The sequence below is a fragment of the Zingiber officinale genome, chromosome 7B, assembly GCF_018446385.1.
Source record: "Zingiber officinale cultivar Zhangliang chromosome 7B, Zo_v1.1, whole genome shotgun sequence".
Taxonomy (NCBI): domain Eukaryota; kingdom Viridiplantae; phylum Streptophyta; class Magnoliopsida; order Zingiberales; family Zingiberaceae; genus Zingiber; species Zingiber officinale.
The window spans coordinates 104,729,966-104,748,492 of NC_055999.1; the positions used below are offsets into that span (position 1 = coordinate 104,729,966).

The following is an 18,527-nucleotide window of genomic DNA, read 5'->3' on the forward strand; positions in this document are numbered from 1 at the left end:
TGTCTCCTTATGTATGTACTATACTGATCAAATAGATAAGGCCACGTGGTGTAGCTACATGATATCTTTTTAAAAAAATTTTAATAAAAGATTAACTTAAGAATGCTAGGTTAATAAAACGTTTTCTGATTTATTCAGATAGTCAAGAAAAACTTCTATGAAATTGAATCAGTTAACCCAAAATTAATAGAATTGAATACATGGTAGCAACTATTAAACAAAAACAAAATTATTTGAAGTTCATTTGTGGTGTTCATTGGAATTCGCAATCATAAAATGCTTGTCAAAGAATTCTGACCAAACAATATTTGACAAATTTAGATTGCTCAAATAGGAAAACGCATGAGCATAAATGAAATATTTAAAATTATTTTTAGTTATAATTGAAATTTACCAATTCATAGTTCATATTGATTATCAAGTAGTTTTTGCCAAAGTAGTTGACAATGTAAAGAAATAAATAATGTAACAGAATATATGAGATCCTAAAGGTCCCTTTAATTTGAATTTATAACTCGCACTAGGAAATATGAAAGCATAATGCGATCCTAAAGGACCTAGGAGTCTCTATCTAGTCATAGTTAAAATTTATCAATACTTACTATTTGTCGACTATTTTTAGCTAAGAGCATTTAATTAGGTCGCCCTACATTACTTAAACAGTCTATATTTGATCATAATTGGTATTTACCACTATTTACTACTTAAAGAGGTACTTGAGGAATTTTTGGTTGACGAAATAAGATGTGCAAAGAGAGCAAGAAATAACGCTCAAAGATCCTATCAAAACTAGAGACACTTGATCATAAGGGTTTGAGGTGTGATAGTGAGAACAGCAACAAATAGAAGTTTAATGGAATAACAAAATCATCACGCTTTGCCCTGCATGTTAAGCATGAGTAAGCTATAGCCATCGGGATGGGCTTGTTATTCAAGTCTAAGTCGTCGACTGTTTGGTGAGAAACACCGATCGACATTGGCAACCCGGTCAATGTATTGCATAACAATATGTTCTAAAAGATGGGATTGGAGTAACTTGGATAGGGGAAGCATTACTAATAACAAGAAGAAGAAAAAAAAAAAGAATTGAGATTAGAAACAATTAATTTAACTATGACCTTTAGAGAGGAGCCTGCCCAGATTGTACAGGTCAAATTTTAGATGGTTGACTTGCCTTATATTATGAGAATATGAAGCCCTACCTAAATTTTACTTGAGGGCAGCAAAATCTAATGAAATAAACAGAGTTTGAATTTAGACAAGATACGTAAAAAAAGATAAAATGCAATTAATAAAATTACAAGAAACAACATAAGTCAAACATAAATAAATTATCATGATTTTTGTTTAATATATTTATCAAATAGTTTATTTTAAAATAATCTTAAATAAAATTGCCATTTGCTGCCCCTAAACTAGAGGGAGAAACTACACACCCATCCAAACCACCAAAACTCGATGATATAGCAGAGCTGTAAGGAGTCTGAAGGCCTAAACAAATGGAATACAACTTGGAAAATAAATTAAGTATGATTTCAAAAACAATAAAAGATTTCTGAAATTAGAAGGGCCACTAGACCCCAAACTAACTTAATATGATAGATAAGAACATGGCAATCTTTTAATATATACCGAGTCAAAACATTGCGCTGCAACCAATGACGTTTCTATGACAAGGGGCAGAACTGCAGCCAGATTTCTGCACAACAGACTGGGAGGGCAAGTCTAAGTTAGTATCCAAAACTAAATCGAAACCGATATGCAACAATTTCCAGAGCTCACCAATGTATATGAAGAAACTGCATCATAACCAATGGTTTCAGTACAGGAGCAAATCTGTGATGAAACACGTAGTGCTGCTTATCCTAGTTCCATGAAGATGTTTAACAAATAAAAACTAAGTCTTAAATGTGTTACATCAAAGCAGAAAATCCTTGCCCTACGATGACTGGCCACTTTCCTGGACTGAATTCATGAGATTCACAGCTTGTCCAAATCAGTAGGCGCCGATTTGGAGTCCTGGAATAAAGAAAACTTCAGGTCAATAATTTAGTAAACACGCATGCCACTCTCCAAGATAATAATTCAGAATATAGGGAATAACATAACCAACATGCTCTTCTGATGAAAAGGAACTATTTTTTTCTTCTGCGTGTAGAATTTGCAGAACACTTTCAAGTTTACTAACAGACCATCCTATGAGAATATCATCCAATTTAAGAAATTTTTGTTGGATTATGTAAATATGATGAAAATTGAAAAACAATCATTCTCACCACCAACCTCCATTAATGCTATACATAATTTATATATAGCCTGAGTATCTTCTCTCACCAAGGCATCTTATTTGGTTACCTCTCCCTTTTTCATGTTCTTATCTAGTGAATCTTCTCTGCTTCTAAATAACCTTCTAGAGGATTTCCTTAAGGCTATGTTTACTCCGAAGGATGGAAAGGGGAAGGAAAGGAATTGCCGGTGGAAAAAAATCCATAGGGAAGGTTAAAGAGAAAGGAAAAAGAAAAGAAAAGAATCCAAGGAAAAGAAACAAAGGAAACAAAAAAATCACGGACAGGCACAGAAGAGCCGTCAGACTTGGCTGTGTGAGGCTACCTCACTCTCACAGGCTCGTCGCTGCCTGACGCAGGGCTGCCATTTGCATAAGGTGTCGACCTCGAACAGGGCTGCAAGCGGCACAAGGGGCCGACATACTGCGTCCGGCCGCGCGAGGTCGCTTCCTCGTGCAGGGCCTCCGGTCACGCGGGGTCACTGCCTAGCACGAGGCCTCCGGCAGCACGAGGTTGTCGGCTCACATGGGGCCTCCGACCGCCCGAGGTCGCCGCCTCGCGTAAGGCCTACAACCATGTGAGGGGCCTCCGATCGCCCTTGGTCGGTGCCTCGCGCGGGGCCTCCAACCACATAAGGTCACCGCCTCACTCGAGGCCTCTGGCCACGCGAGGTCGCTGCCTCAAGTGGGGCCCCCGATCGTGGGAGGTCATCGCCTCGCACGTGGCTGCCGACAGCAACTGAGCAAGATTGCCGTCTCGCTCGTAGTTGTCGGCCATGCGAGATGGTTGCCTTGCTTGTGGTCGTTGGCCACGCGAGATCGTCGCCTTGCTTGTGGCCGTCGGCCAGGCAAGGTCGCCGCCTTGCTCGTGGCCGTTGGCCAGGCGAGGTCGCCGCCTTGCTCATGGCCATTGGTCACACAAGGTCATCACCTCGCATGGGTTTGCTGACCCAATGGCGCTGTGTTGCCATGCAAGAGAGAGGAAGGAAATTGTTTCCATCCGATTTGGGCAGATAAAAAAAAGATCAAAAATTGATCCATGGACGAAATCATATTTCCATCTGTCCGTCTGGTAAACAAAAAAAAAGGAAAACAATTCATCCATTTTTACGAAGTAAAAACAAGGGAAAATTTTCCATTGTGGAAATCTTTCCATAGTTTCTATTTCCACCCTCCCAAGTAAACAAAGCATAAAAGTTTAACTCAAGTAAACAAAGCATAAAAGTTTAACTTTTCATATTCAAAATGTGTTTACTACTTATGTATTTATAGATATCAGGAATACCAATAATCCCAAAACTAGGTAAATATACAACTAGGTAATATTCAAAATTATCTATCCAGCTCACCTTGTTATGTAGAAAAATAACTAAAGTAGAAGTATACCTCAGCGATTTGTTCTTTGAAACATATGATCTGCATGCTAATCATTTATTTACACGTGAATTTCTAGTGAGGCGACCACTTCAATGTATTTTGTGCACTCATGAAATACTAGATTGCTTGCAATGTAATACTTGAATGACTGCCAGGATGAATATCCATTAGTATTTTAATATTAAAATCAAGATGAAGATAAGGCTTTTATCCACATCATCTTATAGGTTATACGTGTCATTGTTCTCTATTATTCTTTCAGACTAAATTGTGCAGCCACATTTTTCTTACTCTTCCATGCTACAAGGTGTTGGAACCCCAAGATGTTTTGATGTGATCAAACAAGCTAAGTTAGGTCCTGCGTTTGTTTAACCCATGTGTCTAAGTGTGCAGGAGCTTAGGAACACAGGAAGTCGAGCGGAAGACGCGGCTAGCGAGAAGGACGGCACGAGGAGAGAGCCGACGGGCTCGGTGCATCCGAGGGACGAGGTGACCGCGGAAGAGTACACCGGTGGACGAGAACGTGCGCGGCGTTCGAGGGACGAGAAACCGGGAAGGAAGGCTGCTCGAGGAGAAGGCCGGAATTTGAGTTCAGGTGAGCCCTATTCCGGATCGCCAAGATCACCCAAGCTAGCGGAGCTGGAGCGAACAAGACCCGGACCGAGACGAGCTGAACCGGAGGCGAAAAAGTCAACGTTGTTAACTTTGGGCTCCGGGGCGCCCGGAGCCCTCCGGGGCGCCCGGAACCCTTCCGGGCGTCCGGAGCTGGATTTTGACCAGGATCGCGTCAAACGCGATCTGATCGTTGGGGATAGAATTTTATCCCCTCCAGGGCGCCCGGAACTCCTTCCAGGCGCCCGGACCAGTACTATAAATATAGTACTGGTATACACATTCATAACAACTCACTTGTAATTGTAATCAATTCTTTCTGTGCTTTCAGTTGTGTTCTTTTCATTTGTGCTGTCAACGTTGTAAAGAGGCTTCTCCACCCAGAGGAGATCATAGTGCGCTTACTTTCCTTGGATTAGCAATTCTCTGATTGCAAACCAAGTAAATCTCTGGTGTATGATTTCTTTACTTAGTCTCTACTTTTTATTACAAGTGTTTATGATATAGTTGAAATCCGAGAAAGGTTCGAGTTTTATTTTGTAGGGCAATTCACCCCTCCCCTCTTGCCGGCCTCCAAAGGGACCAACACAAGGCATATCCATTGATTCTGTAATGTTAAAGCCAAGAAGAAGAAGAAGATGAAGATCAAGGATTTTTATCTGCATCATCTCACAGGTTGTTTGTATCATTGCTTTGTATTCTACTTCGACACCAAATCGCGCAACGACATTTTGTTTCTTACTCTTCCATGTTACAAGCTTGCCTCTAGCATATGTAACAGACTTTAAGCAAGTAACTTTATGTCATATACGTGCAATCATCAACAAAAATTAAACAGAAAAAAGGAAAAGTGACGTTTATGAGAAAAAGGAAGAAGAGGCATGTTCAAGAGTGCTAGATAGTGGATACTAGATTTAGAACATATTTATGAGTGAACAAGGCAAAATGAAGAAGTGCATTCATGAGTATATAGGAACGATACATAGTGATGCTTACTCAACTTGCATGTTCCACATTGAAACTTAGTTAAGGAGGGTGGAATAGTTCGTCTTTTAACTTTTAAAATGCAAGCATGTTCAAGAGTATTAGACCGTGAATACCAGACTTAGAACCTATTTTTGAGTGAATAAGGCAAAAACGAGAAGATACATTACCTAGTATTAGAGGGAATAGATGCACGGTGATACTTACTACTCACGGGTTTCACATTGAAACTTAGTTGAGGGTGGAATACTATCAGCCTTTAACCTTTAAAAGACAGGGATAAGTGAGTCGACAATGCTGCAGATATTAAATCATAATTGTGGTAGAAAGAGCACTAGGAAAGAAGTGATCATCTAAGTGGAAGAATATATCAGATTTATAACCTCTATTAATCATCTTCTACATTCGCAGATCTTGAAAATTCCATGTAGGATAGAAAATCATAAAAAATTTAGTGATTCTGTAAGGGTACTAATTGATAGTAAATTCATAGAAAAGTTCAAAATATAAAAGAGTGTTGAATATTATTGAGGCATATATAAAATTCTATCCTTTAATTGATATATGAGAGTCATTCGAAACAAAAATAAGTCATATATTAGAGAGAAGAAGGGTAGGAAACAATTTGTAATTACCTGTCATATATGAGGATGTGTCAGAATCAATCTATGAAGTTTACGGTGTTATCACAGGTGCAAAACTATGAACGAAGTTCAAGAAGTCACAATAAAATTGGATCAATTGGAGGAACTATAGTCTAGAAATTGTTCATATTCAATAGAACTGATGGTTACTATTTGTGGCTGCTTAGTTTTCAAAGATATAGATATCATGGTAGGCATCAACACTTATTCCAGCAATGTTCTCATGTATAATCAGCAAGGTTCTAAAATTCGCTAGGCGTTAGTCGGGCGGCAAACCAACGCCTAGCGCCTAGGCCGCCTAGGCGGGGGCTAGACGCCGCTAGGCGAATTCCTCGGTATCCCTTGTTTCATGTGGACTGAGGACAATGTCATATGCAAATCTAAATGTTGTCTTAAACAATTTTATAGCAATGGAGATATAACTATGTATGCTGAAATAAATGCATACTTTCCAATATCAAAAAATGAAAAACTATAAAAGAAAACTAATAGTTTTGTGCAAAGGAAATATACTAGACTCAGTAAATACGAGTAAAAGAAATAGTTGAATAGTAGAATATGCAGTAAGTTATCATAATCATGTAGTAAACAGTAGAACATATATCCAACTCGAATTTTAAAACCTTGCTATAAGCTAAAACAACTTTAGTGGTGGAAAACATTAGAAAATAGTAGCAATAGTTCAATTCAAGATTACAATGCATTGTGAACCAGTAACCACTAAGCAAAATATAATTGTTGAATAACATAAATCATGTCTTAACAAAATGAGTTCAAAATTACACAACTAATAATATCTCATAGACTCATATTTATTCTACTTCTTCTCCATAATTTTCAATAATTTGTTTTTCATCGAACACAAACTCAATATCATTATTGTGATCCTCCTCTTCTTCTTCGGATGCAAAATCATTTTCATGAAGTTCTCTCACTCTAGAGCTTCTTCGGAGTTATAGATTTTCATCTGCTCCACTTGCTTCATCAACCATTTGCCAAGTGAGCCAGGAACCTAGTTCAACTTCATCATCTTCCCCACCATCCACAATCCAACCTTATGCATTTGAAGCATCTTTTGCAAGGACATCGACATTTCTTTCTTTTTCTCTTTTTTGTTTGTTCAACAATCTAACATTAAATTAGACAAATACTAGATTGTTCAACCTATTGGCATCCAACCTATTTCTTTTCTTTGTATGAATCTAAAAAAAATAGAGAAAGTAAATATTATAGTTAGTACCTGAATATAGAGTATAGACGTTAAAAATTATAGCTAATTTAATTAAAGACTGAAATTTTAAAACTTACTCCTTTAAATGTACTCCAATTTCTTTCACACCCAGATGAACTTGTAGTTAATGAAAGTATCCTCAATGCCACCCTTAGCAAGTTAGGTGTGTGAGCACCATATGTACTCCACCATGCACATGGATCAAATGTATCATCATTTTTTTCAGATACTTTTGCTGCCAATGTTTTTCCAAATAACCCAGTCTTATCTCTATATTTTGAAAATTCTTTGTTAATAATTGTATCTTGTAGATCTAACTCATTGGCATGCAAAGTTTTCATGCATTCAAAAATCCCCGTCGCGACCTCCTCATAAAGAGCAATAGAACTATCTTTATAGTAAAAATAAGGATTCAACAAAAAAAAACAGTGGTATGCAATGATGTATCAAGTCTACCTTCATTTTTGACTCAATAATGGCTATGATAGGTTGATAATTTGATTCCACGTTGTTCAAAGCCACCTTGATATCTTCTTTAGCTTGAAGAAGTTCACCACATAGAAACTCCATCGATGGCTTTCTATCTCCATCTACCAATCGAAAAACTCTTACCAAAGGAGCAAATATTTTCAAACAAAGTGTCACACCATTCCAAAAACTCATGCTCATCACTGTAGAGTAAATCAATTTTCCTTTGTTTGTTTTTGACCATTTATATTTCTCCCACATATCACTTGTAAACATGGCCCTTAAACTAGCTTTTTTTTCAATCAAACTTTGTAATGTAAGGAAATTTGATGCAAATCTGGTAACTCCTAGTCGGACTATGTCTCTCTTCTTCGTGAAACTTCTCATCAATGACAAAATCTTATGGTGATTGGTGAGCATAGATGAAAATGGTAAAAGACTTGGATTGCTCAATAACCTTTTTATATCGTGGATGTTTGCCAATACTTTCAAGCATGAGATTAACTATGTGAGTTGCACATGAACTCCAAAAAATCTCAGGTCGCTTTTCTCTCATCAATTTAGCTGCAACTATATTGTTGGTGGCATTGTCTGTTACAATCTGAATAATATTCTGAGCTCCTACTTGTTCAACACACTTGTCAACATACTCAAAAATAAGTTTAGTTGTATGCGCCTCTTCTGCAGACTCCTTAGACTCAAAATGTAGTACCCTCCTTGCAATTAACACACAAATTTAAGAAGCTTCTTTCTTTTTCTATCACTCCATGCATCTGTCATGATCGAGCATCCATTCTTTGCCCATTATCTTCATGTTTCTTTAGCAATTGTTTTGTTCTTTCAGCTTCGGCTTTCAATAGTGACTCCCTAAGTTGATATTGAGTTGGAGGATTGAATCTTGGTCCAAATTGACCCACTGCCTCCATTAGTTGCTTGAAGCTATCATTATCAACAACATTGAATGAGATTCCATTTTCATAAACTCATCTCCCAACCTATCGTTGAACTTGTTGAGTTTTCTCTTTGAAAAGAGTTTCATTTATATTTTTTTGGCGAAGCACTTTACTTCCACTGGAGCCTGCATTTTCTGGAGCAATTGCCAATGCATATCTATCCATGGGGCCAAGTGGAAGAGGTTTTTTAATTCCATCCATCCCTTCAATTTCAAGACCTTCTTCGTCTAGAGAAATAACCACCTCTGCTCTACAACTTTGTTCTTCCATTATTTTGTTCTTCCTGTTCCACCCTTTTAAAATAACCTGTTTGCACTTATTTTTGTCTTCATGAAATGCTTTTTGACAATTAGATACATTTCCAGGTATATTTCCAATGTGCTCCTTTATCCTATATACTCCCCCTGACATTATTTTTCCACATAACTTGCATTTAATTTTGTCGAGGTTCTTAGGATCAATCAATATCCCAAATTCCCATCCGATGACATTTGACTTTCTTCTAATAATCCCGGATTAGTTGAGTGACAGATGTTGTCGAAGATGGATTGCTTGCCATTGATAACAGATAATCTGAAAAAATTATATATAACAAGACATAACATGATAATAAAATTTAATTATACCATACAATACAAAATAATGAAATATAACATTAAGTCATTAACAAGTCTGAAAATATTTTTTTATATATGTTAATCTAATTAATAAAATTTATTAGATATTTGTTTAAAAAAATTAAATTTTAAATCTATTTTTTATATTTTTAAATCTGTTTTATATATAAAATTATAAATTAATAATATTTATTGGAATTTTTTAAATTTTAATTTAATTTTCATATTTTTTAAAACTGATCTATATAAATTAATAATATTTATTAGAATTTTTAAAATTTTAATATTTATAAATCTGATTAATATAAATTAATAATATATAAAATTTATAAATATGATTTATATAAATTAATAATATGTATTATATTTTTTAAAATTTTAAATATTTTTAAATCTGATAAATGATAATATTTATTATAATTTTTTAAATCTGTTATATAAATTAATATTTAATATGATTTATTTAAAAATTTTAAATATATTATTTATAATTTTATATATTTAAATCTGATTATATAAAGTAATTATGTTTATTAGAATTTTATATATAATTTTATATATTTAAATTTGTTTTATATAAATTAATAATATTTATTATAAAAAAATTAAATTTTAAATATATTTAATTGGGATCATAATTTAATTAGACTTATAAACCCTATTATTGAAAATTATTCCAATTAGGAATTGTTTTAATTTATTAAATCTAAAAAAAATTTAAAAAAAAACGCCGGTGCGGACACCACCGGCTGCCAGTGGCGCCTCGCGGGAGGCCTCCGGCGCCGCGGGAAGCTCCGCCGGACGAATCCGGTGCGTCCGACGAAGTCCGACATTGCTTCCAGCGGCGCCGGTAGCGTCACAGAAAGCTTTTGGCGCAGCTAGAAGCATCGCGACGCTACCGGCATTGCTCGAAGCAACGTCGGACTTCGCTGGACGCGTACAGCGCGTTAGGCAATGCTTCAGGCGATGTCTGACGCTGCAATGCGTTCGGCGTTGCCGGAGAGTTGTCGCGACGACGAATCGAGAAACAAAAAAATAAATTAACAGAAACAAAAAATAAAAACTTATTAGAAGCACACCGCGATCAGAGAAGCTTCCGCCGCGATCGGAGAAGACAAAGAGTCGGCAATGAAAGAAACAAAGTACCTCGGCAAATACCTAAACTATGCCTAAAATACCTAGGCTCGCCGAGCCCGCCGAAGCCTGCGATGGCCGCCGAAGCCCGCCGAGGATCGCCTAGGCGGCCCCGCCGCCTAGGTCTTCCGCCTTGTTGGTTTGGTTTCCGGCACGGCCTGCCGCCGCACAACGCCTAGGCGGCTGCCTAGGGCAATATTTCGAACACTGATAATCAATGTGGTACATTGGATACAAGGGTATTAAGATTTAAGAACTTTCACACCCACATCCATATCATCCACCTCCGCATCTTCATCCAACAGAGTGAGACATGACTTTAGGTGAAGTGGTGATGACACATGATGGGAATACATGAAAGACCTGTGATAAGGATGAAGGAGGGAGGAGAGGGAAGCAGGAACAAGAGGAGGTGAACAAGGCTCCGATGCCAAGTTGAGGTAAGCATTATTTTTATATCCAAAGGTTTTATACAACTTATGTATTTATTATTATCAAAGAAACGTTTATACCTATACTAGACAAATATATGACTAGGTAATATGCAATGTCATGGAAACGTATTATCCCTAGACTAAGTAAATAAATATACACAGGTAATATTCAACTAGGTTAAATTTTATCCTCAAGCAAACCATTCCTCTATAATAAGCTTCACCATTAATTGGCAAATTTAGCAAGTTTTTCAAAATTGGATATATGTGTAATTAAATAGGACTTAAATGACAACTTAAAGTACACTTAATTAATTGGATATATGTCTAATATCCATCAATCCAAATTCAATATTCTTGCTCTTCAGCTTACATTACAACATCATTCAAATATCAGAATCCAACTCTTGGTCTACTAGGACCAAGCTAGGTGTAATTGCACCAACACTCTCCCCAATATGACCAAGTTGGAGCCTAATTGCACCTACCGTCTCCTTTTTTGATATTTGACAATATGTTTAAATTAGATTTATCCATCCATCCAAATTCCATCCTCTATGTGATTTCTAACTTAAACATTTCACTTCCCTTCCTTTAACATTAATCAAAAAGTCATCTAAAGACCTATGTCTACTTGACTGTCAAAGTTAAGTAGAGATTCCTATCTTGAATCTCTCACTTCTCCCTTTTGACAACCCCTTTGGTGTACATCACCATTATTTAGAATTGAATTTCTCCTCTTTCACTCAAGAAAGAATCCATTTCTTCATCTCAATGCTCATTCCATGAACTCTTTGTCTCATCAAGGTGGGTACCTCCTCCTTGTTCCAAAATAGATTCACTAAAATGCCTGAACATAGTCTTCAATATATGACGATGTTCCACAAGATTAGAAACTTGCAAACATGGCAAAATGCATTATTATTATGCCGTATGACTTGTGTGTTATCCTAGTATCACAGAATAGTTTCTTTGTAAACTAAATTTCTTTGCGACAAATTTTTGAAGCAGATTAGCATCTTGCACACAGTGATGGCTAAATGCATTGTTCTTATACCTTCTACTTAAATGTGATAGAACATCCTGGTTAGCAAAGTTGTATCTAAAATTTTAATGTTAAAGAAACTCATGTAAGCAAAGCGTATTTCTCAACTGAAACTATTTGTGTGTCCTATTATAAGAATCTTAAAAATTTTGGGAGTAAACATTTTCAATAATCAAATACAAGAAGAAAATTGTACAAGACTATGATTCCATACTTCTAGTAATTACAATAATAATTGATACGGTGATGAAGGGGGGCCACCAAAGATAGGCCAAAGTAGGGGAAGACCGACTGACGTGGAAGTCAAGGTCAAGGAAAGAGTCAAAGCCAGCTGAGGGGGCGAGTTACGGACGAACGAACCGAGATGTCCAAGCAGACGAGTCAGGCTAAACGGATAACTCGAGGTTAAGAGACAAACAGGCGACACATCCCCCCGTCGCCGTCCATGTCAAGCGGGAGGCGCGTCCTCCCGGATGAGAGGCAACCCTTCGACAACAAGAAATCTAAGAGAAGGGAGAATGCTCGGTGCGGCATAGCCGAGCAAGTGTCTCGACTGAGCAAATGTGTCCCGACCAAACGACCACTGCTCGGCCTACAGTGGAACTCACCCGTATATCTCCTCGTACTCTTTTGAAGGTTTGTGCCACTGACAACTCATGTTCCGTAGACAAATCGTGCAGTAGAAGCTTTAGGTTATTACATCAGAAATATGCATGTTCTCTTAAGGAAAGGTGTCAGGGATACTTTTTTGACTTGTCTTTTCTAGGATACTTGGGAAAGCATGTGCATGCTTTGAGATGCGTGCACAGGCGCTACAATAGCACTATAAAAGCGTGGCCCCATCTACAGGAAGAGGTACGTGCAACTTCATCATTCTACACGCTCTTTTGCTACAGTTTTCCTACTATTTTCTACATCGCTGAAGACTGACTTGAGTATCGGAGGGCAATGCTGAGAACCCCTTCCCGGCCCGGCACTGACGCTTTTGTGTTGTAGGAGCACGTGGAGTCTTCCCCGGTCAAATTTCCAGCCACGTCCCTAGCTTTCCGTCTTCTCCGCTTTCGGACAGGAACAAGAATAATATAGAAGAGATAACAATGCTAGATGGGGGTGCATTTAGTCACTGATAATTATAAAATAAAATGCAGATATAGAGAGTAGTCAGCTATAACTCCAGTAGATAATAAGAAGGCAAATAACTTGAGTCAAAATGGACATGTTCAAAGACAACCAATAAATTATATACTTAATGTGACAAAAGTGATATACGTGATTTGAATTTTACTAGCCGTATAGCCTTGTGTGTAGCTCAATTAAGTGAGAAAATTCAAGTAGCTAAGCCAAATTAGTTGGAACAAACAGACAATGAAATGTAGCAGATATTAGTCAACCAATACAAACATATTAAGGCTGCATATAGCAAACATGGTGCATAACATTATAATTAATGCTCTGAAACGGAAGTAAAGCAGAGTGCCTATTCAGAGCCCACAAGATTATGCTTTCCGTTTTATTGTAGCCTGAGGTAATCATTTTCTCGAGGAAAGTAAAGTTCTGAATAATCATAAACTTGAGATATTAGAGTTCGATGGAAAGAAAGAAAGAAAGAAAAAATGTTTCGTAGCAAACAAAACTAGACGAGAAATTGAAAGGTTGAGCCCGAGACAAACCTTAACCTTCCATCCCGAGATAAGGTCCTAGCGGTTGCGTTCTTGGGGCAACGGACGGTTGAACCCTCCCCTCCTATTCATGTACTGCCTTGGCTGTCTCTTTGTCACCGCTTTCACCCCACTGACGTCGTTCCCTGAAACCGGCTTCCCTTTGGTGGAATCGAACCCCGTTGGGATCCCCATCATGTTCATCATCTCCAACTCATCCGGGTCTATGTCAGTTGTAGTGGCAAGAGCCTCTGCACCCCCAGGAGCGTCTCCGACCTGCTTCTTTTGTTCCTTGGATCCACCGCTAGCGGGAACTGTGGAGGAGGAGCGATGGCGGTCGCGTTCGCCATCGCTGTCCTCCCGACGACGTTTCCGGCGGTGAGCGTCGGAGGAAGGGGACCGGGAGCGCCTGTTGTGACTGTTGCGGTGGCGATGGCGCTCAGTAGACCGGGAACGCGACCTGGAGGGGGACCTGGATCGAGAGCGCTTCCGGTCCCGGTCTCTGTTCCGCACGCGATCTCGATCTCGATCTCGATCTCGATCTCGATCTCGCTCGCGGTCGCGTTCGCGGTCTCGATCACGGTCACGGTCACGGTCCCGCTCTCGATCTCGTTCTCGGTCCCGGTCCCTCTCGCGGTCGCGAAGCTTTTCCCTCTCCCTCCGCCGCTCCGACATCTATCGCTCGGTGCTTTGGTGTGCCCTAAGCCGCTGGAGCTTTGCTCGAGTATTCGAAAAACGCGCTTTTTTCCATTTTATTTTGGAGTAATATCTGGACTGGTTTCTTTCACTGAGAAATATTTTCCAAATTTATCCGGAATAAAAAAAAGGTCAATTTAACATGCCGCGTTTCTTATTTAGCAAAATGAGCATCTATTTTTATTATACCCCTATTTTATTAATAGATGATCTAATAATAATCCACTAATTAAGAATAATCCACTAATATATAGACGGTATTAAATTTGTTATGCTCCATTGACTCCAATCGATTGCGTACTATCAAAAACTTATAATGGTAAAAAGTGCAATGAGATTGATTGAAGTATTTTTAAGCTGTTCCAAATTTAATATCCAAACCTTAATACTCTAATTTATGTATGAGCAACTTTGGTTTGAACTGTTTTAGATGTGCCGTCATCAATAAGTTTTGATTAAAAAATATAAAGCTACAATATTTAAAATTTTGACGGTATGAACTAGAGAGTCCTAGAAATCCTTTGGTGAGTTTAATGAGTGACTATGACACCTAAATCTTCTAATGAGCACGTGATAAAATATCTCAAGGTTGTACCAATTTTTAAAGCTCATAGCTCTCTATTTAAGTTATGAAATTTATGTCCATTACACTTAGGAGGATGCAAAGAATGCAATGAACTTGGTTTGAAGTGTTTTGGAATTATTTAAGATAAGTTTTGACTAAAACTCATTTGATGATTCTAAAATGTCTAGAATTTCAAAATTTTGAAATGGTGAGTTTTAATAACCCTTTTGTGGCGTTGGTGAGTATGGCAAGCTTAGACCTTTAATGAGCTTTTGTCAAATTGTCTTAAGGTTGTGAAAATTTCCAAAATTCATAGCTCTCTATTTAGGTTGTGGAATCTAGGTCCAAAGACATAGTTACGCTCAAGTAATTTATAAGGAGTGCAATGAACTTTGTTTAAAGTGTCTTAAAGGTGCTTAAGACTATTAGTAAGTTTTGGCCATATCTCGCTGATGACCTTATAATATCTAGAATTTTAAAATCTTGACATGATTTGAATCAGGGGAATCCTAGGAATCCTTTGGTAGTATTGGTGAGTGAGTATGAGAGGCCTAGATCCTCTAATAATTTCATGACAAAAACATCTCAAGGTCGTGCCAACTTCAGAAAATCATAATTCTCTATCTAAGATATGAAATTCACATTTGAGGATATGGTTACACTCAGGAGGATGTAAGGCGTATAATAAACTCGGTTTAAATTAGAGGTACATAAATCCATCAAAGAGTTTAGGACAAAACTCACTAATGACGTTATGATATTCAGAATTTCAAAATCTTGACATGGTGAGTCCTACGCACACTTTGGTGATGTTGGTGAGTAAGTATGATAATCCTAAGTCTTTTAATGAACTTGTGTCAAATTGTCTCGATGTTGTAAAAATTTCAAAAACTCAGAGCTCTCTATCTAAATTGTGGAATATATGTCTGAGGGCATAGTTATACTTAGAGAAACTGTAAGGAGTGCAATGAACTTTGTTTAAAGTATTTTGGAGGTACTTAATGTAAGTACACCGGGTTAATTTTAATGTGATCAACCTGTAGAATCGATGCACGTGAAGGCGAGATGAATCATGTGTGTTTTAAAAACTTAATCTTTTTTCGATTTTAGAAATATGAGTGCATAGTGGAAAATAGAAACAATAGAATAAGCGAAAAAACACAAGGTCAGTTTTTACTTAATTTGGAACCTTCGACAACTCCTACTTCAAGACCTAGGTCCCTCAGACATATCGATGGGAAATCCACCAAATTTTCTTCTGGAACCGTCGGAAGAGTAATCCAAATACAAAGGAAGAAGAAAAATATAACAACCCGATACTTTTCTTTTGTAAGTATATAAAAGAAAATGCACAATAAAAGAATTCGTTACCAACACTTAGAAAGATTGAATTTGATCGAGCTCGTGTATTGGTGTTGGTCTGCCAGCAACGATCGGGCGTAATAGATTCGCAGTAGTTGGTGAATGAAGTAGCAAATTGATTGTTGGAGCTTGTATGGAAGTGTTGTGTGAAGTGCTGGTTGAGCAGATCATTTAAAGGATGTTGAAGGTGCCTCCAACCTCATCCGAGGCACCTCCAACCTCAAAAATAATCTCGAAAAACTCAACTTCTTATTAGCTTTGAAGTCAGTGATTTCTATTTGCGTGAGACCGCCTCCAAGCGCTCTGAGGTACCTCCAATGCATCTTCTAGGAGCCTCCAATGTACTCCAAGATGCTTTCATGTAGATCTGCATGCGGGTGCCTCCACTGGGTCCAATGCACCTCCAAGCGTTGCTCCGAAGTGTCTCCACGTACCTCTAAGGAGCCATGAATATTGTTCATCCGAGGTTGATTTTTGTCATTCAATCCTACAAGTTCATGTTAGCCCAATAACAAAAAATTATCTACAAAATAGAATTAACATAGTTAAAATAAAATAATTATTAATTAAATCCCGTCTTCTCAAGACCAGGATCTAGTCTGACCTCAGCTTAGACATTCGAAATGGCTATAAGCTCGACCGCACCTATACTCCCACCGGGACTCATCCTCACTAAATACTCTCCTCTAGTGATTTACCTCACTCTCCTCTAGTGATTTACCTCACTTACCATTTGTCGTCACTTGATTTACCTTTTGACCCACCAGATCTTCCCGCTAGTTATCAGGTCCGCAGATCCAACTAAACTTTTACCGGTTGTCAGGTCCCACAGAACCAGTTGGACTTCCTGTCAGATATCGGGTCACTCTTTGACCTATCTGGACTTCGTGCAGTTATCAGGTTTTCAGACCTAATTAGACTTCAGCTTGGTGTCAGGTCCTCTAGATCCGTCAATTCCTGCACACTTGGTAACAAGGTTAAACAAATATAACACATAATTTTAATCTATTTGACATTCATTAAAATCTAAGTTTGACCATTGGTGCTTGTACCAACACAATTGAGATAAGTTAAGCTTTGCGATTTTAATCCCTTGTGTCTAAGTGTACAGAGACTTAGGAATGCAAAAAGTCGAGCGGAAGTCACAACGAGAGAGAAGGATTGCACGGGAAGCGAGTCAATGAACTTAGTGCATTCGAGGGATGATGAGCTACAGAAGAGTACATCGACAAACAAGAAGGGCGTGCACAGCGCTTTCGATGGATGAGAAGTCGGAGAGGAAGACTGCTCGAGGAGAAAGCCAGAGTTGGATTCAGATGAGGTCAATTCTAGACGACAGGAGAATCATCCAATCGACCGAACGAGAAAATAGTCAACTTTAGAGTTAACTGTGTCTATGTTTGTAAACTTGTCATATGGGCCAACTCGTGATGGGGTGGGTTAGCCTGTGGTGCAATAGTCATTTGGTAGGGCAAGACGGACCGACCTATCATCTTAGCAGATTGAGAAATTCCCAATCCAGCCTAATCCAAGGCGAGTTGTTGGGTAGATGGGTCAATCCGCGAGCTCATCAAAAATTTAAAAATAAATAAAATAAGTTTAATATCTTCAAAATTTTACTTTGAAAAGATTTCATCAATCAAATATATCTAGAAATAGATATTTTAAATATAGATGGATACAAATAAGTACACATATTTGATAAAAAAAATAATATTTTTATTTTAAAATTATAATAAAAATAATAAATTAGTATAAAACTTAACTTATATATGTTTCTCAATCCGCGGGACAACCCAAGCCCATCGCGGGCCAACCTGCGTGGGTCGCGGGCCTAGGCGGGTCGGGCCACAGCGGACTTGGGTTGATAAAATTCTAACCCAACCCGCTTAAATTGTTTGGCAGGGCAGGTCAACCCAAATTGATGGCTCTAGACGCCTGGACTATGTCCAAGCACCCAGAATCTAGGTGCCCAGACTAGGTCTAGGCACTCGGATCATTTCAGCCATGTCAGTGAGTCATTGTGAAGAAAATGAATATTGGAGTTCACGTCAGCCAATTCCAGTCGACCTGACTGGATCTAGGCGCCCGAGAAGCAAAGATCCATTGGAAAGAAGTCGTTATAGAGTGTATCGAGTCCATCAGAACAAGTGCTCAGACCATATCCAAGCGCCCGAGAGGTGCTACGTCAACTAACGGCTAATTTCGATCAGTGAGCTATAAATAGAGCTCTGGTGCTTGAAATTCAGAAGAACACACTTGTATTTTATTTTGTAATTTTTTTTTCATTTTGTTCATGTTTTAATTTCTATAAGAGGCTACTCAGCCTTTGACGCTTTGCTCAAAGAAGAAGTCTTTAGTAATGTGATTTACATTGTCTTATATTAGCAACTTCCTTGGTTGCAAACCAAGTAATTCTGCCTCTTCACTTTAATTTTATGCATTTCTTTTATTTTAATTAGC

The 18,527-nt window shown here is 38.0% G+C and overlaps 1 protein-coding gene across 2 annotated transcripts; it reads right to left on the minus strand.

Annotated features, from left to right (window-relative positions):
* Positions 1–1,785: 1,785 nt before the first annotated feature.
* Positions 1,786–14,204, minus strand: LOC122006678 (U4/U6.U5 small nuclear ribonucleoprotein 27 kDa protein-like). 2 transcript variants are annotated; one of them, XR_006118739.1, is made up of 3 exons: positions 13,454–14,204; positions 1,918–2,019; positions 1,786–1,836 (listed from the first exon to the last, which is right to left on the minus strand). XR_006118739.1 is itself a non-coding variant. In XM_042562264.1 (2 exons), exon 1 carries the CDS (start codon positions 14,114–14,116, stop codon positions 13,481–13,483), a length of 636 nt encoding a protein of 211 aa, XP_042418198.1. In that variant the 5' UTR covers positions 14,117–14,204; the 3' UTR covers positions 1,786–2,019; positions 13,454–13,480. The 2 variants fall into 2 exon arrangements, 1 of the variants encoding a protein (XP_042418198.1); XM_042562264.1 differs by having other exon boundaries at positions 1,786–2,019.
* Positions 14,205–18,527: the final 4,323 nt, after the last annotated feature.